This window comes from Pelodiscus sinensis, chromosome 1 (assembly GCF_049634645.1).
Source record: "Pelodiscus sinensis isolate JC-2024 chromosome 1, ASM4963464v1, whole genome shotgun sequence".
NCBI classification, from domain to species: domain Eukaryota; kingdom Metazoa; phylum Chordata; order Testudines; family Trionychidae; genus Pelodiscus; species Pelodiscus sinensis.
The window spans coordinates 197,437,194-197,462,377 of record NC_134711.1 but is presented as its reverse complement, the minus strand read 5'-3'; the positions used below and the strand labels follow the sequence as shown (position 1 = coordinate 197,462,377).

Below are 25,184 nucleotides of genomic sequence, written 5' to 3'. Positions count from 1 at the left end.
ATGTGTTGTCTGTCCCCCTCAGTATCTGGAGAGACAACTGACCAGGGACAAAGGAGGGAAAAACCAAAAATTCCTTTGTCCCAGTTTCAAATTCCTATCTGCATTTCTATTGGCTGAATGCTACCTCACTAGGTATAGGGACATAGTTAACCCTTAAGTCCCCAGGCTGCTGGCCATCATAGCTGTTACCATTCAAGAAAGAGACCTTGGAGTCATTGCAGATAGTTCCCTGAGAACATTTGCTCAATATACAGTGCAGTCTAAAAACTAAAAAGCTAACAGAATATTGGGAATCATTAGGAAAGGAATAGATAAGACAAAAAATATCATATTGCCTCCATATAAATGACATATAAAGTCATTGTATGACTACATCTTGAATACTATATGAAGATCTGGTCACCCCCTCCAAAAAAAAAAAAGATGTATTGGATTTAGAAAAGGAACAGAAAGGGCAACAGAAATGATTAGGGGTAAGGAACAGCATCCATATGAGGAGAGATTAATAAAACTGTGATTTTTCAGCTTGGCAAAGAAATGACTAAATGATGGGGGGATATGTTAGCGATCTAGAAAATCACAAATGATGTGGGGAAAGAGAATAAAGAAATGTTATTTACTCCTTCACTAACATAACACAAGAATTAAAATAAATTAAAATCGGTCTTGCATGATATTCTTATCAATAAACTAGGCAAATACAACTTAGATGGGGCTACTATAAAGTGGGTGCATAACTGGCTGGATAACCGTACTCAGAGAGTAGTTATTAATGGTTCACAATCCTGCTGGAAAGGTATAATAAGTTCCGCAGGGTTCCGCAGGGGTCTGTTTTGGGACCAGCTCTGTTCAATGCCTTCATCAACTAGTTAGATATTGGCTTAGAAAGTACACTTATTAAGTTTGCAGACGATACCAAGCTGGGAGGGATTGCAAGTGCTTTGGAAGATAGGGTCATAATTCAAAATGATCTGGACAAATTGGAGAAATGGTCTGATGTAAACAGCATGGAGTTTAATAAAGACAAATGCAAACTGCTCCACTTAGGAAAGAACAATCAGTTTCACACATGCAGAATGGGAAGTGACTGTCTAGGAAGGAGTACGGCAGAAAGGGATATAGGGGTTATAGTGAATATGAGTCAGCGGTGTGATGCTGTCGCAAAAAAAAGAAACATGATTCGGGGATGCATTAACAGGTGTGTTGTGAGCAAGACATGAGAAATCATTTTTTCACTCTACTCTGTGCTAGTTAGGCCTCAGTTGGAGTATTGTGTCCAGTTCTGGGCACTGTATTTCAAGAAAGATATGGAGATATTGGAGAGGGTCCAGAGAAGAGCAACAAGAACGATTAAAGGTCTAGAGAACATGACCTAAGAAGGAAGACTGAAATAATTGGGTTTGTTTAGTTTAGAAAAGAGAAGACTGGAGGGTGGGGGACATTATAGTAGTTTTCAGGTATCTAAAAGGATGGTATAAGGAATAGGGAGAAAACTTGTTCATCATGGCCTCTGAGGATAGAATAAGAAGCAATGGGCTTAAACTGCAGCAAGGGAGGTTTAGGTTGGACATTAGGAAAAAGTTCCTAACTGTCAGGGCAGTCAAACACTGAAATAAATTGGCCAGGGAGGTTGTGGAATCTCCATCTGTGGAGATATTTAAGAGTAGGTTAGATAAATGTCTATCAGGGATGGTCTAGACAGTATTTGGTCCTGCCATGAGGGCAGGGGACTGGACTCGATGACCTCTCGAGGTCCCTTCCAGTCCTAATATTCTATGATTCTATGATTTATAGACAGCAGATTTACACCAAATTATTTCTTCAACACATGGAACTCTTTGCCAGGAGATGGTGGAAAGGCCCAAACTGTAACAGGGTTCCAATAAGAAAAAAATAAGAGGGGGAGGTGCATGAATGGCTACTAGCCAGAATGGGTAGGAATAGTGTCCCTAGCCTCTGTTTGACAGAAACTGGGAATGGGCGATAGGGGATGGATCATTTGATGATTTCCCCTTCTGTTGATTCCTTCTGAAGCATTTAGATTGGCCACTGTTGGAAGACCAGATACTGAGTTAGACGGACCATTTGTCTGACCCAGTAAAACTATTCTAATGTTTTTATATAGCACCTAAATGTACCTGCACTCTGAGGTAACCCACTAGACTCCACTCCCCTTACAGAGCTAAGATAGAGTCCAGGAGTCCTAACAGCCTCTCCCTCAGTCAGTCTCAGTCTCTCAGTCTATCTGTGTTGCAGTCTGTCTCTCTCCCTTCCCTCCTCCCCCAGTTAATAAGAAAGTAAGACCATATATTAAAATTGTAAGGCTAACCAGCGTCCCTTAAGTGACTTGCCACAAGATGTCAGAACACGTTAATATTAGAGCTGAGTGGATCTAATATTTATTTAAATTTTCTTTTTTTTAAATAGGAATTTGATACAAGATTCCTGTCAGATAATTGCTAAGTAATCCCTCCCCCCACCTCCAACCCTACCCCATTTGCTGCTTGGCTTGTACTGAGCATGCTCAGTAAAACTGCTGAAGCTGCTGTTCTCATCTGCCCCCCTCCATGCTCTCATTCTTCCCCCTTCCCTCCATCGGGACATGCACAGGTTACCCATGTAAAAAAAATCTGAAATGGCGCCTCTGCAAATGAGCGAAGCATCCAATCGTTGGGCAGTGATGATTTTTAAAAAAAAGCCAATTAACAAACACTATGACCCTGCCATTGAAGATGCCTTTTAACAGTTGCATCAATAACTTTTCATTTAAAAACAGTATCTATGCAGGGGTGGAGAGCCCCAAGCCTCATGGGTTGAATCCAGTGCATGAGGGAGAAGACGTTGCTGCTCATCATCCCCCTGGCTAGGAGAATGCGGTGCTGGAAACTGCTCATAGGAGGGTTTCCCTACTGCCCCCATTGGCCAGATTTCTTCCAATGGGAGCAGTGGGGAGCGCAGAGCAAGGTAAGCACCCCTCACACTCCCATCATAGCCAGTCCCCTCACCTGCATCCTTCTCCCATGTCCCCATCCTGCCCAGCTCTCCCAGCCCTGGTCAGCTCCTGCACCCTCCCACCCTTCCTGACACCCCACACTCAGCCTTCTCCAGCACCTCCTTCCCAGACCACTCGCTCCAGCACCCTACCTCCCACTCAGATCCCCACCCCCATCCCTATCCCACTCCTTGGTAGCCCCCTCCCACACATTGAACCCCTCATTTTGGTTTCATCCCAAAACAGGGGGTTGGGGGGGGCTTGCAAAATCTACTAACCCTGAGACCCAAAAAAAGTTCATCTGGCCTGTGGGAAGTCCTAAAGCTTGGTACTCTCTACCTCCTCTCCCCTCCCTCCCCCATTTTGGGGCTGGAGCACCAGGGAAGCGAGGTATCTCAGTTGGGGGCCACATTAGTGAGGGTTGGGGTTTTTTTGGGAGGGGGTGGTACAGGCTGAATCAAATGACACCTACAAAAAGCTGTCCAGGTCCACTTTTGCCAAATGCTAAGCACTGTGGAATAAAACTGGAGACTGAGTTATTGGAGCAGAAATTGTAGAAGCAGAATGCAAGCTACAGTTCATTCAGCCAAACAAGACAAGACAGAATGCTATGTTCATGGCTGTAGAGAGAATTCTGCACATACTGAATGAACAAGGAGAAGGGGCCATCAGAAATGTATTTCCAGCACTCAAAATTAACATGTAAGTAGCAGTTCTTTGCTTTACACTTTTATTTTTGTTTAAAAAAACCCTGATCATTCTGTATTTAACTTAATTAACAATGTCTATTAACTATTCTACAGGCTGAATGCAACAGAGCTGGCCTTCTTGGCAGAATATGCCATGGTCATAGACCCAATGTCGAAGGCACTAAATATTCTCCAACAGAGACCAACGCACAAATGGGATGGCTGCTTCCTGCACTATACCAGCTGGATACAAAACTGCAAAGGCTCAAAATTCATACCTGTGAATGCAGTCACAATAAATACATTTCTGTAATTTGATTCCTGTATTTAATTTGGTCAGTCTTCAGCTTTATAAATTAAGGCTGTGACCACATTTAAATTCCAGATTTGAAATATAAATGTATAGTATGTGTGTGTATATAGTATATACTGTATATAATATACATACATACATACACACATACTAGTATATATATATACACATGCACTATATAGGAGTGTGTGTGTGTGAAAAATAATGGTACCCTACAATAACTCGGGTGGTTAACTATGGGACGGCTTTTTACTTCTGGATACTTAAGTACCATTAAGATGCGATACTTTTATACGTTTACTCAAGTAGTTTTCCAGAAGAATACTTTGACTTTTACTTACTTTCAAAGTAGCAGTACTTTTACTCAAGTAACTTTTTGGGGTACTTTTTCCACCGCTGCATTGGGGAGGGGCATAGGCAGGAGGTCTGCAGGCAAAGCCCCAGTGGGTTGCATTGAGCTGTAGGCCACAGGTTGCCCAACACTGGCCTAGAGTCACATGCTGAATAACGAGCAAAAAACAAAATATTTAAAAAGCTCCTCATGAAATGAACACTGTCCATTCAAGGCACTAAATAATGTAGATGTCCTGTATAAAGACTGTATAAAGTATGTGATCATATAATTAAAGATTGTATCATACTGCATACAAATAAGGGGCCAAATGAAGGGTGCACTGGCAACACATTACATTAACCAATTTCATTATACTGCTGAGAGGACACATAAAAACTAACGGACTGAAAAAACTGGCTAAAAGCAGGTATAGTCAAAGCAGTCACGATGTAAACTTCCACACAGAGAATACATACATTTTACACACACACACACACACACACACACACACACACACACACACACACACACACACCACTTCTGCTCTTCTAGTCCGAGACTTCTCTGAAAACAGAAAAATACTAATTATGCTAAATTGTGAGGGGACTTTGTGGTATATAAGTGTCTATGAGGGATGAGACAATGACCATAAAACTCATTTTCACTTGTTATCTATGGCCAAATATGAAACCAATTCTTCACAAATGAGTACATTAACCTACTGAGCCATCTGCCCCATTATGATGATTTAATACAAACATTTTATTTCTGAGTATCCAATTACCTAATTAAACTTGTCATCATTTTTGAGTGCCAATTCTAAACCTATTGTAGAAAGCTCTTAGAACGAAATAATTGTTTAATCCTGCTTTAGACCTGAAGATAAATTGTACAGTACTAATTCATTTTTAAAAACAATATATGATACTAAGCTACAAAGTACTGCCAGGAGGCAAAAAAAATTGTTGCTTACCCTACTGGAACTGTGGTTCTTCAATATGTATTGTTCACAAGTATTCTGCTTCCATTTTGCATGCATCCCCATGTGCTGGAGCTCAGAATCTTTTAGGCAGCATTGTCCACTGAAACTCACCCTGTGCCCTTATCCTCCCCCCCCCCCCCCACCACCACCACCACACACACGTGAGGGCATACAGAGAAAAGTGTGGACCAACTGCCCCTTCATTCCCCCACTGATAAGAAGTTCAAGTGTTCTTAGATTCTGTGGTAGCAAAAAAGGAGGATTGTTTGAGGAATGTATATGGAGAACACATCTAAAAAAAAACCACTTACTGGAGGGGTAACTATTTTCTCTACTTCAAGTGTTTGACCATATATATTTTATTTCTGATTACTCATAAGCAGTCCTGGAAGTGGGTGTTCTCCAAAGGTGCTGGAACCTTTGCAGAAGTGGGGAGAGCCAAGGCCAAAGTTCCCCTTCCCTCTTCGACGCTGCTCTCTCTTCTGGTGCTACAGCAGCCAGGTGAAAGGTATAATTGCAGCATCTCCCCAGCAGAATCTATTATTTTGCTGGGGGCAGGGAGGGCAGGAAGGGGATCTGCAGGGGACATGAATTCTCGGCTTACATTTCTGTTGTTAAAAAGTGAGGGGACATGGTCCCTGATTACTCAGGTCCATCACCAGGAGCTCAGAGTCTACTTAAATAACTAAGACAGACAAGGGAATAATGCGTTTAATATATATTGACTCCAAGTAGATGCCCTCCAGACATCAGTACATTCAAATAAGCCAGAGGCTCACATGGGGATTCCATGAACCACAGAAGGACGATGATGTTGAGATCCCAAGAAGAAGCTAGGTATTTGACAGGGCACTATGACAGCAAAAGTCCTTGAGAAATCTTGTCACACTGGGTTGTCAGTATCAGTGTTCTCACATACGTATCAGTGAGAAGAACTCCGTCATCTGAAGAAGTGGGCTGTGCCCACAAAAGCTCATGATACCATCTACATGTTTTCTTAGTCTATAAAGTGCTACCAGACCATTTGTTGTTTTTTAAGTTTATCCTGTACAGACTAACTCGGCTACCCCCCGAGTCTTCTCACAATCAGAGTATGACATTCAGAGACTACAGCTAAGCGGATTTCAGGGAACTTAATGCAAGGCCATTTTCTTTCAGGGATAATATATAAGCTAGAACCACTGGTTTTTAAGCTTCAATTGGGTCCACATTGACCTGGGCTGCCCATATAGAAAATCATTTCAGATTTTGCAGCATAGGTTTTTACTGTGGAGGCGTTCTTAAACAGTTCATATTGTTTTTCCAGTAAGCATTCAGACCATCAGATATAGCAGTATTTGGCCTTAAATGTGAAACACTACGTCCACACAGTCAGGGAGATAACTGGAGGTTCACTGGACTACCGGAGAAGATCCAAGAGCCAGAACTGTCTCAGCTAATATGGGATTTCAAGATCACTGTGCCTGTGTCCCATCAGACCTTTTTTATCCTGTGAAGCAGCAGAACCAGAGGGAATGGACAGAGGAAGCTCTTAGACCACAGGAGGAAGAATGCATCATTAGGGATTTCACACGTATGCCTTCCCTGGAACAGAGCATCTTGCATTTGGCAGGCCCTGCTTATGTAAAACAGGTCTATGCCCAGGTCTCCCAATACCTGAAAGATAGGGTACATTATGGTGTCTCATAATCATTACATAAGGTTGGATACCAGTTTCTTGCTTAGTAAGTCTGACACACTCTTGTATATTCCTGGGAGGTAAAGTGCCATTAGGGTTACTAATATAGTTGGAAACATTCTCAGAGTTCGATGGCTACTAGCTTCAAATGAGATGGGTGTATGGCACCTGGTTTGTTGATATAATGCATTGCTGACGGATTGTCTCTCGTGATCTGCTGCACTGAATTTCACTGTGTTATATGGGAGATCTGTATTGGAGGGGAAGAGGACATTGATATGGAGGACTTTTGATGTATTTCAGTACAATTTAAGGATTTCGGAGGCTTTTTTGAGGAAAAAGCTCGGTAGAAATCTAGACACTAGTAGAACACCACCAGCTTCTGACTTGCTGGCAATAAAAAGGCATGGTAGAAGGGTCAATCCACCCTTTTTATGCTCTTGTATAGGAGAAACAGAGTGCAAGAATAGTTCCACCAGACACTGTTTACTTCTACAAAAAAGAATGCCACATATGCATGCATACCTAGGCTATGTCTAGACTACACTGATCTATCAGAAAAAACTCTGCAATTTGCGTACCTTTTTCCAATAGCTTTTTCGGAAGAGGCTTTTCCGAAATTTGGCCCATCTACACTGGGCCAAATTTAAGAAAAACCTCCTCTTTCGGAAGAGCCCTTCTTCCTCGTGGAAGGAGGAAGACAGGCCTTCTAAAAGAGTGCATCTGCTCTTCCACAAAAAAAGTGGAAGGGCAGACGTGTTCCCTGAAGACGGTGAGGTTTTTCAAACTGCATAGTGTAGACATAGCCGTAGAATGGGATCCACATTGACACACTGACAGAAATCATATCTAGAAACAGAGGTAATGTTTCCAGCAGTTGAACTGACAATTTTTCAGATAAGACGACAAGAATTTTCCCAGTCAGGCTGATGCTATTACAATCAGCATTTCTACATCTTGTCTCAGTTTCGTTAAGACGTTTGGTATAAGAAGGATTGACAACTATAAGAAGTCCTCTTAGCACCTTAAAGACTAACAGATTTATTGGGCATAAGCTTTTGTGGACAATAACCCACTTTTTGTCAGTTGCATAGAGTCAAATATATAGACATTGTCTCCAGGGTCCACAAGATGAGGCAAGCTTCTCTTCCAGAATTTAGACTTATACCCCTCTGGACTAGGAATGTGAAAGGTTAACTAGAACCAGGCAATGCTTACTGATCTGTTACTACAGATGCTAACCGGTGGGGGCTGGGCAGCTCTCCACCTGTTGTGGGCATGAGGCTGCTCCAGCCCTGCTGCGAACAGGGTTTGCTCTTCAGCTTGAATCTCGCTTAGTTGGTTAACCAGTTAAACGTTAGTTAATCTAACATTTAACCAGTTAACTGATTAACCAGGATTTTACATCCCTACTCAGGACCAGAAACCCTGACACCTTGTATTTGTCTCTGTGGCAAATAGATCTATGACTGTGACCACACTTGTGAAAGTAGGTCTGAATAATGGAATCTTTATTGATCATTCCTGATCACATGAGAACTATCTGCTCTGATGAACTGGTAAGATTTGTTTTACTCTGTACAGGAGCAGAGCTATTGGGGTGATGCAATGACAGATACCCTAGTTCCAATGACAAATTGTTCCCCCACTCTGCCCTTTTAGCCTTAGGTTGAGGAACACAAGGACACAAATGGCACAGGTGTGATTCCAGTGAGTATTGCAGGCCAAAAATTCCCATTTGAGCAAATGGGATGCATGTGCATGTAAATTTATGGACGCATAATCAAAGTACCATACTTTCAGTGACATACTGTCAGAATACCCTTAAGATATACAGAAACTAGGGATGTTAAATTTTGTTTAATCAGCTAATTGAGTAGTCAATGGAATTTCCATCAACTACTCAATCGGTTGATAAAGGGAGGAACTGCAGAACTGCAGAGGGATATGTGCGGGGAGCTAACCCCACTGTGTCTCTGCCTTTTAAAGCAGAAGCGCAGTGTCTAGGACTAGGCACAAGCTGGGAATCAGCTGATTCCCAAATGGCGCCTGGTCCTCCACTGTGGCTCTGCCTTTTAAATATAGTAAGAGCCAGGTACATCTGTGACTCCCTTGTCCTCCCTGCCTCCTCCCTCCCCCCCATGAAGATGGTGCTCGGGGAAACTGACTTTTAAAACAGGCTACCCCAGCACCACCTCCTGCTCTTCCCCTTGCTGCCTCGATAGAACTGACAAACTGCCTCGATAGAGGCAGCAAGGGGGTGGAAGCAACTACTCAAGTAGTCACTTGACTACCTGATAAGCATATGTTTTTCAGGTAGTCAACTACTTGACTAGTCACTTACATCCAGTATTCCCTCCAAGTTGCACAACAGCAGAGCTTCACAGGTGTTTAATCAGCCCTGCCCAGTCAGAGGCTCAGGGCTCCATGCACAGAGAGGGAACATTGCTTACATCCCTAACAAAACTGGGGCAAAATTACTAGGGAAGAACGAATAGTCCAAGTATTACTTTACCTTTTTGACAGTCCTTCCACACAATTTTTCTGGTTTTCTCATAATGTGTATTTAGCCAGATAAGGAGGAGTCTTTCAGATGGAGAATATATATTACTGGATAAAGGTTCAGTATTTATTCTTGGCATGCTTTGCTGGCTTTCCGAGTTCAACAGATCACTGATAGTAAGTGATGATATACGTGCAAGGACCAAAACCTGAAATTAGAAAAATATTTCCTCTTTTTACTAAGAAGTATAATAATTGCAATTCCAAGTAGAAGTAATAAAACACAAAAATATAATTATTTTTCAAATAAAGAAATACTTTCAGTTTTAAAGCTACCTGATAGATTTTAAATTGGCATAAAGACTGTGACGGACCAGGCCAGGTCTGGGCACGGCTGAGGGCATCCACTTAGGGTGAATTGCTCAAACTCGGGGCTCCTTACAGCCCCAGACTGGAGACCTTCCCAAATAGGCCACAAACCAGTCACACCGAGCACTTCAGCTTCCAATCTGGCCAGCCAGAAGCCTCACGAGCAAAACCTCTCAGATACCCCAGGTCTTCCTGTGCCCCAATCAGCCCTGAACCTAACACATAGGTGAGGGGTTACAGAACCCAATCTCACCTACCCTGAACGGGTTCTTCTGGTCCCAAGAAACCAGCCACAGGTCCTGATCAATTTACATTCTGGATCTTACCCACAAGACCACACTGAGCCAATCCTTTAGAATCTACAATCTAAAGGTTTATTACTAAAAGAAAGAAAAGCATGAGAGTAAGTACATTGTTAAAAGATAGTACATTACATGCATTGAATCACCCAGTTCTCAATACAGGCCCTTAGCAGTGATGTTATAAACTGCTATCTTAAAAGTCTCCAGTGTACGTCCTATGTCAGGATGGGTCCACAGTTCTTTCTGGCTCGTGGTTCCCTGCAAGGCTGAATCTGGGATCAGGATCAAAATTGAAGGCCCTATGGAGGGTGCCTCCTGGCACTTACATACCTCTCCTGGCATCTTCTTGGCTGCACCAGGTCACCTGGTCAGTGGCCTATCCCTGTGTTCCATGCTGGTAGCCCTTAGGTATCAGTCACATTCCTGACATGTGTATTGGCACCTAGAGATTCATTGTCTCCTTGCTAATTAGCATAGCCATAGGCTGAGCTTTCCTTCCACCTTTGCTCAGCCACAGAGAATTTTCCAGCATCTATACAGAATACATGTTTCTAACTCCACATACAGATATTATACCATTACATGAATAGCGCATGCAGAATCAGTAGAACAGAAGCTTTCATGTGACACCTCACATGGCCCCCTTTGTATACACTTTGGGGCAAACGCCCGCCCCCCGCATGAGTGCAGCATAATCTGGCTGCTCCCCTTAAAAATCCAGTAACGTGACAAAGACATGTTACATTAATGAGGTAGAGCTATCAGTTTCCAGCTTTAAAAATAGTTTAAATTATTTTTCTTTCAAGAGTATCATTTGCAAATACTGAAGAGCATGAAAATTAACCATCTCATCAAACACCAAGAAAAAAAAATCATGAGGTAAAAAAGCCTAGGCATGAATTCAAGCCTATATGCACCTATAATCAGGGCTCAACAAATACGCTCGCCTGCGGTGAGTAGATATTACCATCTGGAGAGTAGCTATAGACATAGGCTTGTGTACTACGAGTGGCACAGCCCCATCCGCCGGCCGGGTGGAGAAGCGGAGCACCGCTGGGGAGGGGGAAGTGTGGCAATTCTCACCACCAGGCTGCCTGCGTGCCGCTCCAGCATGAGGAGATGGGGTGCGAACCAGAGGGTGGGACGTCGGCAGACACCAGGACGCTGACGTGACGTGGCATCGTGACGTCATGTCCGGCGACCGCTGGATTAAAAAAGGCTCCTGGAGCCCTGCAAACTGGAAGGCAGAAGCCAGGTAGGGCAGGGGAAGGGAGGAAAATAGAGGGAAGGGGCTTGTGCTGAGGAGAGGGGGTAGGTCAAGAGAAGAAAGGGGAAGGCACCAAGGGACAGGGTGGAGGAGAGACAAATGCCAGGGGGACAAGTGTAGACAATGAGGAAAAGGGATGCAGGGGAGGTGTAAGTGGGAGGGGGGACAGGGTGATGCTGGGAGAGGAGAGAGTAAGGGCATTGGGGATTAGAGGGGGAGGGGGAGGTCCTGGGAGAAGGCTTGAAAGAAGAGGTGGGCATGAGGAGGGTAGGGATGGAGCAAGACACGTGTGAAGGCACAAGGGCATGAGAGGAATGGGGGCAGAGGGTGGTGAGGGGGTGGGTATCAGGGGAAAAGGGGGCAGGGGCAGTGAGGGAAGTGGGAGGCACCAGGAGGGTGCAGGTGCCAGGGGACTCTGGGGGTGAAGCAGAAGGGCAGACACCTGCAGTGGAGGGACCAGCACCAGAGGAGAGAGGCAGGGCAGGTGTATAGAGAGAAGTGTTAAGAGAGGGGTTGAGGAGGGGTAGCTCACATGGTCAGAGTGGGGCTACTGAAGGAGTGGGCAGAGGGGGGAAAGAAGGGCTGGCAGAGAGGGGCAGATCTCAGGAAGGCTGAAGGCAGTGAGAATGGCAGGAGTCAGGACAGCAGAGGAGGGTGAGGGGTTGGGGGGCAGCAGGCACCAGGGGAGCTTATGGAGCAAGGGGAGGAGACATGGCAGCAGAGGGAAAAGGTAGAGGTTTATAAGATATTTATTAATAACTTGGGTGATAGTTATTAATATTTATTAATAACTTATTAGTAATTACTATTATTATTCTTATTAGGAATTTATGCCATTAAAAACAGTTTGGGGGGGGTGAGTCCCTTTCTTGTTTGGCGAATAGGGTTTTGCATAATTTGTCGAGCCCTGCCTATAATTATGCAAATATAGGATTAAAGTTGCTTTTCCATCCTCAAATACACAAATATGACATATTCACATGCATTTTCTTTCCACAATTATAATTTAAATTCAACAGTGAACAAACCATTTTTCCTAAAATCTTCAGAATTTTCCTTATCACTGTTAGAAATGGATCAAGCATTCTGTTAATGTTATGCAATTTGTCCTCTAACCAAAATACATTTTATAAGATCTATGTTTAAATAAATAATCCTTCTCTAGTCTCTATTCGGTTATCCGTTAAGCAATCAGTAACATAGCAGATATTATTTCAGATTCTTCTATAGGGGTTCCTTTAATTCCTGGATCAAATAAAATGCAAATGGAAGATTCTACACATACTTCGTTTCCAATTATTTTTGATGAGTTGGTAAAAAATAATCTGAACTTTTTGCATTCCCAGAGTAAGTCTGGAATCCAGCTACATCTGAAATACTAATAAATCCTGTAATTATTTCTTAAATCATGTTTATGAATGCAAACCAATTTAATCTGTTGACAATGTTTGCAACATCTCCTTCGTAGCTCATTTATTTTTTGGAGCAAAATTCACCTTCCAGTTTTTCTTTAACATTCTTCTAGTGTCATTATTAAATTTATATTATGGTGTTACTAAGGCGACCCTTCTTATTAGGGCCCCTATACCCACAGGGATTGATGTAGCTCCTGCCTCAATGAGTTTGCAATCTAAAGAAAGCCTTTTATAGACAGTGGAGAAAGAGGCAATCCAATTTTTTTCATAAACACATGCTATTTTTTATTTCCCAACTTTCTCTCATCCTTGCTATCAGATATTGGTTACAGAGCATTGAGAGGAAGAAGGTGTTGCTTTCTAAGCATAAATGACAACTTGGAAAAATGCAGAAAGATATTTAAAGAAAGAGCACAGAAGTTGGTTGCTGGAGTTAGTATCATTGACAGAGTGTACAGGATAATGGAGAATGTGCAAAGAGACCAGAATAAATAAGTAGCAAATATCAGAGATGGGAAGAACATTAAACGTTAAGACAACAAGCGTCAGTCTGATATAGTGGCAAAGTAGCAGCAATGGGTTAATATAAAAGGAGTCATGTGTTCACACCCATATGCAAACAAGATGTTGTGTATGAATGAGAACGTGCACAACATGGATGCCCTGAATTCCAATAAGGAGGAAGTCACAGCATTCAAGAGGGGAGATGAGGACCTTGAAGGGACAATTTTAGCTGTCTAGAGAAAAAAAAGCTCAAATTTTAGAAATGTCATACATGAAGAAATGGCAAGATTTGAACAACGGTAAAATTTTGGCAGAGACACTACATATGTGAAGCAAGAAAGAGAAATAACTCCCAGGGTTATTGGCCTGATAGAAATGACAAACAGTGGTACAATCACCACTGAAAACAAATGTAGGAGAGGGGAAATAACTCACCCACAAAGGAATTCAATTTTGGCCATGTTAGGTTTAAGGTATCCACAATGAAATGTGAGCAAAACAGAGATATTAGACTGCAAAGTTTGCAAAAAGTTAACAGCTGGGTTTATGCACTCTCACAAAATACACAAAGTTCAGAACTTCAACCCCATAAATTCTGAACCTCCACTTTCTCACCAACCTTTGTACTACAAATGGAGGAGATATCATGTAATAGATTCCTATATGTCTTCCTCTGATATCACTATTCAGGGAACGTTTCATAGCGGGTAAGTTCCAAAGATCAACAACATGGCTGTGTCTACATTGGCATCCCTTTCCGGAAAAGTGATGCTAATGAGACACTTCGGAATTGCAAATCCGCGGGGGATTTAAATATCCCCCGCGGCATTTGCATTTACATGGCTGCCGCTTTTTTCCGGCACAGGGTTTTTGCCGGAGAAAAGCGCCAGTCTAGACGCGATTCTCCGGAAAATAAGCCCTTTTCCGGAAGATCCCTTATTCCTTATTTCAAGTAGGAATAAGGGATCTTCCGGAAAAGGGCTTATTTTCCGGAGAATCGCGTCTAGACTGACGCTTTTTTCTGGCAAAAACCCCAAGCCGGAAAAAGTGACAGCCATGTAAATGCAAATGCCGCGGGGGATATTTAAATCTCCTGTGGATTTCCAATTCCCAAGTGTCTCATTAGCATCACTTTTCAGGAAAGGGATGCCAATGTAGACACAGCCTCTATGTTTCTGCACAGAAAACATTTAATTCACCTTCCTAGACCATCAACCCAAGCTGGATTACATCAGGCTATCTGTTCTGGGGGTGGAAAAATTTAAGTTATTGTAGAGTTGCCAGGTGTCTGCTATTCAACCATACAGTCCAGTTTTTGGGGCCTCTGTCCAGTAAAAAAATTCAGAAAATACTGGACATGCACAATGCTCCGTGCTCCTGAGCGCTGTTTAAGTGCATTGTGGAGTTGTAGCTGGACTCACTCATGCTTCACCAGGACCGTGCGTGGGACAGGCAGCGCCCTGGGATCCGCATGTGCCTGAGTTAGTCCCGCTCCCTGCTGGCCAATTCCCTCCCCCCCACACACTCATTCCTGCTCCCCCCGACACCCCTCCCAGCAAGCCCTGCTTCCCTTTCCCCCCTCCTCCTTCCAGCCAGCCCCGCTCCCCTCCCGACCGGTCCCTCTGCCCACCCCCTCCACCTGATCAAGTGTGTCCGGTATTTTTCTGAAGCTACCTGGTAACCCTAAGTTATTCCCAGGAAGGAGAAAACTTGATCTAGCAAACACAGAGAAGGGGAGAGCCAGAGATATAAGCAAGGCTCAGGAGAAAAGCAGCAAAGCATGGGATAGTGCCAATCTTGTCTGCTGAAGCGAGGACTCTGGAGCTAAAATCCCAAGCAGAGAGTGGTCTGGATTTCCCTGTAAGCCACTGGGGAAGTGACACAGACCACAAAGGTGGTCAAAGTGGGAAAGTCACAAAGCTGGCCTAAGTGAGGGAATCATAGCTCCAGTTGCACCCTCCTCATGCAGGAGTGGGGAATAGCAGATCCAGCAGCCAAGCTCCATTTGCCAGGGGAGGCCCTGGAGATAGATTTGACCTGCCCCCAGAGTAGGGTTGCCAGATGGTTGAAACAAAATACCAAACACCCCTTCCCCCCCAAAATGGGAAAAAATTCTGTTGAAGGAAAAAAAGGGGGGGGGGCAAAGTTGTTGAGCAAAAAAAATAAAATAAAATAAAACAGCTTTAAAACAGCATGTCCCTTTTAAGAGTGAGTGTAGGGATAGGAACAGGGAGAAGTTGAGCACTAAGACCCAGGGGTCAGCAGCCATTTTGTGTCGGCAGCCTTGCGGAACCAGGTAAGCAAGGGGTCTGGGATCGGGGGTCTAGGGGTGTTGAGGGCCAGGGGTGGCTCAGGCTGGGTGGGGGTGGAGGCCGTGCGCTGAGTGTTTGTAGGGTTGCCAGGTGCCCGGCATTTTTGCCTCCTGCCCGGGGAAAAAAATCAGAAAATACCGGACATTTTAGGTGTCCGGTATTCTCTGAAATTTTTTACTGAGCATGAGTCGAAAATACCGGACTGTCCGGGTGAATACTGGACACCTAGCAACCATACACCCAGAGTGACCTTGCAGGGGAAAAGGAAGTCTTTGTTCTTTCTCATCCTCTACCAGGACTGTAGCCCTATGCAAGGTAGCTGCACACTATATTTCATGGGGGAGATCAGATTTCATGATTGTGACACATTTTTTATGGCCATTAATTTGGGAAGGCCTTACTAATATGAAAAAAATCTATAATTTCTTGAAGCATATAGTACATTTAACGAATGCTCGCATTATGAACAGACTCCTATTTTGCAAGTGGACAGAGTAACATTTACATGTTTTAAGTTCCACCACTGTATTTAAGTATATTAGCAAACACAATTAATTGCATTAAAAATTAACTGTACTCCAAAAATCGAATCAGCTAAGGGTCCTTTATAACACTGATACTCAGGGTATGTCTATACTGCAAAAAAAGAAGTGTGTTTTTACCTCTAGTTAATCAACTTGATTTAAAATAGTAGTGAAGAAATAGCAACTTGGATTAGTAGTGCAAATTTAACTTCAGGCTCCTTTAGAAGATTTAATTCCAACTACTAACCCAAACTTAAAAAAACAAGATACCACATTTTCACTGCTGTTTTAATTAGCTAACTCATGTTAAGAACACATCTTTTTTTATTTTTATTTTTTGTGAGGACTATATAGACATAACCTAAAAGAAAAAAAGTATATTGAAGCTCCTACTATGTCCTAATTTCCAGATCTAAAACTGGAAGAATAAAATAAAATGTAATGAAGTGGTGTATAGATGCCTTCCTCTAAAAATTGTGTTTTGCTATGTTCATGCATATGTTGAGCACATGAACTATGCTAGGATTAACCACTTTTAGACCAATATAAATCTAAATTATTATAAGCCATTTTTAAAGCTTTATGTTTTATAGAATCTTACCAACTAAAACAAAATGAATTGGATATTAAGTGTATATTTTTGTGATAATCTAGCGATAAAGGTATTATTTTTTATTTCAATAAGCAGTAGTATGTTAAAACTAAAATGTGTTCCAAAAAACAATCAAATTCTGAACACCATAAAAAGGCATGTGATACAAGAAAGCATTTTTGCTGCAAGAGATTCCTGTTATTCTTTATGGCATAGTTATGTTTCAAAATGATAGGAGCAAGACCTAAAATGTTTAAAGTCACAGAACTAGTAAAAATCTAAATAATATTTTTTTCATGATGTAATTGTTGATAAATATATTTATTCTCTTTTCCATTAATTACTGAACTGAGTGATATATAACAACATAATGAATTTTCCCTTTAACCTTTTGCAACTATTTGCTCTCATGTTATTTGTCCAATTAAAGTAGTCTTCACGACTTAGGGTCCAGCCTTTCCTCAAAATCTGTTCTTTGAAATTACACATGAATATCAGGAAAATCATTTCCATGTCAAGAAATATGAGCATAATTTCAGCTATGGACCATGTAATTAGAAATTATAAAAAATGATCAAATACATCTTAACTAAGCAGTTTAATTCTTTTTCTATTTGCTAAAACATTTGGGATATTCAAAGTAAAGAATTATTCCATTCAATCTTCTTTGAAATGTTCCTGGAATGTTTGCAAATAACATTTAAAAGCTTAGCACTATAAGATGTTAAATGTCTTCAGTGTACCTTGTATACCTGGAGTAGCACATCAGTCCACACGCGTTTGCTCAAGATCTCGAATGCATTGTCATCCAAAACAAGCAGACTCTTAGTGTTAAGAATGTCAGAGTTCTTCATACTAGTTTTTTGCATCTCAGTCATCTGAACCTTCAGATAAAAGACAATGAGATCTACTCTTTATCTTAAAATATGACATATACAGTATAGAGCATAATAACTCTGAGCAACAGCCAGTACTGGCTTTTAAAAGTTTGTCAGGTTAATAATTGCTTTTTCTGATGGAATTACATATTTAGTGAATAAAGAAAAAGCAGTAAATGCAGTATATTAGAAATTTACCCCAAAGTATATAATGGTATCTCTCACAGAATCTTAGTCACAAAATAGCTTTCTATGGTGAGAATGTCATGATTATGAGGGTTAGCCAGCAGCCTGGGGATTAAGGGGTTAACTACACCTAGCCAGGTGGAGTGACCAATAAGAATGTAGGTGGGACTTTTCAAACTGGGACAAAGGAATTTGGGTTTTTTTCTCTTCTCCCTTTTGTCTCTCAGAGAGTTCTCTGCAACTACAGAGAGGGACAAGCATGTCTCTCTCTCTCTCCAAGACACCATTCTTCATTTTCTGTAAGTAGGGTAAAGTTTAGGCAGTTTCGTTAGGTTTTATTGTTTTAAGGATTGGGCATGGGATCTGAGATCTGGCACTGTTTAAAAGATGTTTTGGCTTTTCTTTGTAACTAAGTTCTAGGCCCATGGAGTTTCTCCATGAGTATATTTTGTTACCTCCCTATCTAGTCATTATGTTTGCAACAGGAATATTATTGTAATAATAAAGGTTCTTTCTTTTCTTTTATTAACCTGGCAGTGGTTAATTGTGTGCCTTGATTTTTATTTTAGGGGTAAGATTTCCCAAATGATCTTTCCCCTGATTTCTTTATCAACATTTGGGTGGTGGCAGCGGAAGTTTTATTCCCAAGATCTAGGTTTTTAAGATCTTGGGGGGAAGTTTTATACCAAAGCCTGGTAGATAAGGCTTTGGGGTACACTTGCTGGCCCCCACTTCTGCATTTATCATGCCAGAGTGGGGAAGGAGCCATGACAGAGAACACTATGGATTGAAAACTCACTGGAGAACCATAAGCAAAGCACGATGATAAATGACACTGCACATCCAGTGTACTTCCACACTGATAAGTGTTAGGACCATTAAACCTCTTTATTAAAGTTCTGAAATGGGAAATAAATAGCACAGAACTGCAAATACCAGTGAGTATAGGACAAGTAATACAAAGGTACCCAGAAGTGCTAAAAACATAGCTAAAAATGAATGTATGATTTAACCTGAACAAAATAAAAACTAACAGATTTGGGAGGAAATAATCATACATATAGATATTAAATGGAAGGGAGAAATATGAAAAGTAGCAATGCTGACAGAGACTTAGGTGTACCAGTTACTGCCTGTTTAATTGTTAATATATCAGCAAAAAAGTCACTACAAGTTTAATGAGATTTAAATATGGCCATGATCTCTGCTGGGTTCCTTGGATTTTTTTTCCTTTTTTGGGTGGAGTAGGTGGGAAGGGGAAGTGCTATAGCTCATCATCCGGTATTTGAGGTACTGAAATGAACCATCACTCACAGTAAATTATGCAGATCTGTGATCTTCTCTCTCCTTTCTATGTGACAGATCAAACAGATAACAATGCTGACATTTAAGTCATCATAATTGGACATCTGTATAATCACTTCACTGAGATGAATGGGGCAGGTCACTCCTTGCAGGGTCATTGTTCCAGGCTCTCTGCAGATTTATCGCTGCATCACTAAACTGTTCATATTTTTGAAATTGCCTTTGCAACAATTGTATCTAAAGACTTTTTTGTTTTAAAATTAATTATGATATTTGGAGAACAAGACAGCAGATTCAGAGAGGAGCCTGAATGGCATATGGATATGTACTGTTTCTGAACCTTGATTAGAAAGATGTAAAGATAAAGAAGCTAATTAGTTAGGCGACTTATGGAAATTTGAGTAGGAGCAATTGAATAAAATTAAGGGAAAGAAAATTTAGACTAAATACCAAGAAAAACTTCCTGACATTGAGATTTTTTAAGACTGTTTCAGGTTCTTAAAGGAAGTGGCAGAAGCCTCATCACTTGGGATATTTAAATCTAAGGGGGACAAAATGTACGTTGCTCATATTGCTGTGGCTGTGCATAGACGGGTGGCCTTTGTCTCAGATAGGGAGCATACTTCTTGCGGCAATATGGTGGCGTATACATGCCTAAAGTTCTCAAGGTGGTATATGAGTCCTTGCCAGAGTGAAGTAGTTGGTCCGTCTTCTCGGCAAATAAGCCCTTTTTGTCGAATGACAAGTCCTCTACCTTAGATTGAAGTTCCCTGGGAACTGCCGACATATGAAGCCACGAGGCCCTGTGCATAACAACCGATGTTGCTGACGTCCTAGCTGCAGCATCCACCGTGTCGAGGGCTATGTTCAGCGCTGAGCGGGATACTGTATAGCCCTCCTGGATAATGGCCTTAAGCAGCTGGCGCTTTGTGTCCGGCAGGTGTTCAAGTATCTGGACCAACTTTGCGTAGTTGTCAAAGTTGTGGTTGGCCAGCAGCGCAGAGTAATTGGCCATGCGGAGGATGGATGTGGCTGAAGTATATACCTTCCGTCCCAGTATATCCAGGCGCTTGTTATCTTTGTCGCCAGTTCATGGTTTATACTGTGAGCCTTTTGTGCTCTGTTACACTGCATCCACAATCAACGAGTTTGGCTGGGGATGAGTAAACAGGTATTCCATCCCCGTGGCAGGCACATATTTCTTATCGGCTTTTTTGTTCGTTGGTGGAGCTGTGGCAGGGCTCTGCCAGATGGCATTGGCAATGTCAAATATAGCCTCATCCAGAGGCAGTACAGCCTTGGAAGCATGTGAGGCAGGATGGAGGTTGCGCAACAGATGGTGTTGTTTCTGCTGGACCTCTGTTAGTTTTAAATTTTGAGTGTCTGCTACTCTGCGAAAAAGGTCTTGAAACTCTTTAAGATCATCGGAGGGTGACGTGTCTCCAGTAAGTATGGCGTCATCTGGGGAGGAGGAAGCGGCATCCGTGGGGGAGGGTTGATGTGGTGCCTCTACCTCCATGACCTTTGGTGGGTCAGTGATGGGTTGTCCTGTGGAAGTAAGATCGCCGGACGGAGTAAGTGGTCTGGCTGTCGCCGGGGTGGATGACCTACTTCTGGCATGAGTGAACCGTGATGGAGTTGGTGACGATGAAGAGTGGATTGATCATGAATAATGATGCCTATGGTCATGGTGTGTGCATCAATGGTCATCATACTGGGAACGGTATGAATGGCTGTGGTCATCCCTGTAGCTGCGTGAATAGGAGGGAGACCTCGGGAACCTAGATCTGCGATGAGAGCAGCAGGGAGATGGCAATTGGTACCAGCTGTGATAATGGTGTTGTGATGGGGAGACGCTGTATCTGGACCTCTAATGATAGCGAGTTGGAGGCGGAGGCTCCGGGGAGAAAGCTGTTATACCTGGGCTTATGGGTGGACAAGCGCCCACGGAAGACGGTGACACTTGCATCAAAGGTAATGGTGAAGATGCACTTGGTGTTGAAATCCTGTGGGAGTATGTAGGAGAGCGTCTGAATGGTGCCGTGGGTTCTGGTGCCGCGTGCGAGGGAACTGCTGGTCGAGACATCGGTGCCGATGACATGGTCTGTGTCGGTGCCGGCGGTGCCTGTACTGGAGCGTCAGTGGGCTCCGTTGGCTCTCTCTGTGCCGGCGTCGGTGCCGAAGAACTGGGCACGGGGCACGGCATTGTGGTTTCTCTCAGTGCCGGATGCAGTGCCGGGAGCTCCCATGCCGGCTTCGGTACTGAAAGCGGCTTCGGTGCCGTCTTAGGTTTCGGCGCCATGTGCACCATTGAGCTCGTTGCTGATATACTTCTCACCGGCTTATCCTTGTGAGGTTTTCAAGCCACTGTTTTATAGGACAAACCCGGTTTATCTTTGGAGCTAGCAATCGCAGCTGGTAGGGAGCAAGATGGGGAACGGCTTCTATGGGGTGTTGATGCCACAGGGGAAGGCTGCCGAGATGGGGACTGCGGGGGTGCCGGTTGTTCTGTGGCTTCTGTCTGCGGATAGAGCGCCTTATCAAATAACAACATTTTAAGGCACATCTCCCCGTCATGCCGAGCTCTTGCTGTCAGCTTGGAACAATGCTGACATTTTTGGGAAATATGAGATTCCCCAAGGCATTTAATGCATGAAGAGTGCCCGTCTGAGGTGGCATCGAATCCCTGCAGTTCAGGCACTTTTTGAAGCCCTGTGAGCCGGGCATGGTTGAAGAAAAAAAAAATTTTTTTTTAACTAACTAACTAACTAAGACTAATGAACTATAAAGACTAAAACTAGCTAAAATTGTGAAACTATATACAACTCTCCTCTCTCTCAGTCCTGACAGGATCATCGCAAGAGGGAGCAATTTCTCCATCTGCTCCTGAAGACGGTCAGAAGGAACTGGCGGGGCCAGACCGCGTGAGCAGAAACGGCACAAAAAGCTGCAAGATGGCCACCGCACATGCACGGTCCGGCGGACAACAGCTGAAACATCTCCAAACTGCGGAACCGGGAGAAGCCCGACACCCACAGTGGAGCACCCACGGGGACACTACCCGAAGAAGAATATTCAGAATTATAACAGTAAATATTGAAAAAACATAAATGTTTAAAGAGACATAAAACCTTGTGTTTTACATCTTAAGACTAGCTTTAATTATTGGGAACCAGAATTAAACTTTTCCTAAGAGTAGGTCATCCTGTAATTGCCTATTGCATGGTTTATAGCAAATTCCTCTCAAAGACTAGAAATTAGTTACTATGAATAAAAGAATATTAGACTAGAATGATCACTAGTCTGATTCAGTATGATAATTCCTATGTTACTATTTCTTTTCTAAAAGAAATGTTTTTAAAAAAATCTACTCTTAAATAGTTTTTAGATAGCTCAAACTCCTACATGTGCATGTGAGACCAACTGCACTAAATATCAGACTACAGTCCTCTTCCTGCTGAGGCTTATGCATGTGCTCAATTTTACACACAGCAAATAACTCACTCATGTTAATGAGACAATTCACTGTACAGATAGTTAAGCATGTACATAAGTGTTTACAGAAAAAAGGACCACATATGTAGGCTGTTTTATAACAATTACCTTCAGTGCCATTTGCAATCCAATCCATTTCTTATACTCATCAGGTTGAAGCAGAAATTCAGGCATAACATGAGGAAGGCATGCTCCTTGGCTTCTGAAATAATATAGAAATACAAATAAGCAGATTGGAAAGATCTTTTCCAAGACTGTCCCTAATTTCACACCCACAGTTTTTTACAGGTTATGTAACTGTAGGTGAAAACCCACAGCTACAATCAACTTACGGCACAAACAACAGAATGCAGACATCTGACCAAGTACATGGCTGAACATACAAGTCAGATGTTCAGATTTTGAACTATCATTTGCTAAATCAGTACTAAATCAGAGTGGGGTTGAGACCTAAGAAACATTGCTAGTTTTGAAATCTCCCATTTTTGGAAAAATGGCCAAGGAGCCTGAGAAGACTTTTTTTCAATAGGCTTTGTATAACAGGTTTTTTAGTTCCTATGAAAGGAGATTACTTACTTGAACAGTAATGGATGTTCTTCAGGATGTGTAGTCTGTATACATATTCTACAGCTGCTGAGTGCACATCCATTGCACACACATCAGAGAACCTTCTGGTCAGCAATATCCACCAGAGCAATGTATGTGCCCTTCCTCTCTATATGTATTCCAATGAGCATATAAATAGTGGAGCCTCCTTGTCACAACACAGCTCCTTGAACATTATGAGAACTTGTGATATCAAGACTCAGAAGTAGCAGGGCTGGAGAGTAGGTTGTGGAATATGGATAAGGCCTACACATCTCAAAGACCATCAGTTACTGTAAAGATAAGTAATCTCTTTTTCTTCTCCCAATTTTCACAGTTGGTGATTCCCAAACTCTCAGTGGAAATGAATACGAGGAATGTCTGTGAGTACGGACGGCAGCACAGACCTTCCAGATCTAGCATCACGCTTGGTTGCTTGCACCAATGCATAGTGCTTCAGAAACATCTGTATGCATGACCAAGTTCCTACACTGCAAATGTCTTAGATTAGCAGATTTAGAAAGGCTACTGAAGTAAACTGAGCCATGGTGGAGTGGATTATCACCTTGGTTGGTAACTGCTCCCATAGCCAACAGCATGTCTTGACATATTGGATGATCTAGTTCTATAGCATTTGTATAGACACAGCCTGTCCCTTGACTGTCTATATATAATGATGAAGTCCTATCAAAGCAGAACAATCCAGCTCTGCACATCTCCAGTATGCTCAAATTCTGCTCCGCTCCCCCAGCATGAGGCATTAAGAAGGATACAGATAGATGGATGATCTCAATGACATGGAATTTAGATGCCACCTGAGAAAGAAATCTGGCAGGTATTCTTATGGATACTCTGTCCTTTTAGATGACTGCATAGGTTGGTTCATCTTTAATGGTTACAGCTCCCCAACTCTCCTGGTCAGTGTGAACACCATGAGAAAGGCAATGTATCTGAAGAGATTGGACAGGGAGCAAATAGCCATGGGTTCAAAGGGAGTCCTCATCAGTTTTGAGAGGACATGGTTAAGATCCCATGTTGGGGCACCCACCACTGCTATATTTACCTGAACTGCCACAGCGATCATAGCTCCTGTTGGCCAGAGGCTAACTGCCATGTTATTGCCCACCACTGTCCTAGAGGCTGGGTATAAATACCCAAAGATCTGAAGGTAGCCCTAGAGTCCTTGAGGAATTTCATTGGCTCATCAGTCTTGCTCTGCAACAGTGAGCAGACCATGAACAGCTGGTCCTCTATAGTTGTTTGTAATTCCTTAGGTATACATGCCATGTTCAGCTACACAAAACAGCACATCATGATCTCTGAAGCCATTGCCTTGTGTCTGCCACATCCAGGGCAGCTACACCACAGTTCTGGCCAGAAAATATCCATCAGCTGGGATAGTCTGGAAATCAACCCTATGTTCTTGCAGCAGCTTGTCAATGAGTTACTGTATGGCTCACTAGTTTATGTGGCCATATTTTGCCCAGATAGCATGGTAGTTCAAGATCCTCTTTTAGAGGCTTAAGATGGAGTAAGAGTTTTGGCCCATCAGTAGAAAGACTTCGCTTCCCTATCCTTAGGCATTGATTTCTGGTGTCCTTGGAGAGTTCTTTCATTGGCCACTATTAGGGATTATGTGTGAATTGAACTTTTCATATCCAGTAACCAGGACCTAATGCTATCCATCTGCTCACTTTGATGCTGGCATTTGCTATACGGATTTTGCATACTCCAACAGTCCTTTACTGATTGTGTTGATAATAAATAATTCATGATCAGCAATTTGTCAATAATCTATAGCCAATAATCAACAAGAATTTTAACTGATATTATATATTTCATGAGTTAGGGACTCTCAAGTTTCTCTTTTGTTTAATAATGCCAGACCCTGGACAAGTCAGGTTTGATTAGATTTAAACAAAGCAGCATATACACAGAAGCCTATGACTACCAACTGCTG

At 42.5% G+C, this 25,184-nt stretch overlaps 1 protein-coding gene across 4 annotated transcripts in view; it reads right to left on the bottom strand.

The window, feature by feature from the left end:
- CFAP47 (cilia and flagella associated protein 47) overlaps positions 1–25,184 on the bottom strand; it is a 665,273-nt gene that overhangs the window by 461,202 nt on the left and 178,887 nt on the right. For all 4 annotated transcript variants that reach the window (XM_075913261.1, XM_075913262.1, XM_075913264.1 and 1 more), the window contains exons 31-33: positions 22,748–22,841; positions 17,519–17,659; positions 9,504–9,699 (exon numbers count right to left, since the gene is read on the bottom strand). In XM_075913261.1, coding sequence (XP_075769376.1) covers positions 9,504–9,699; positions 17,519–17,659; positions 22,748–22,841 — 431 coding nt within the window. The remainder of the gene's footprint in view (positions 1–9,503; positions 9,700–17,518; positions 17,660–22,747; positions 22,842–25,184) is intronic.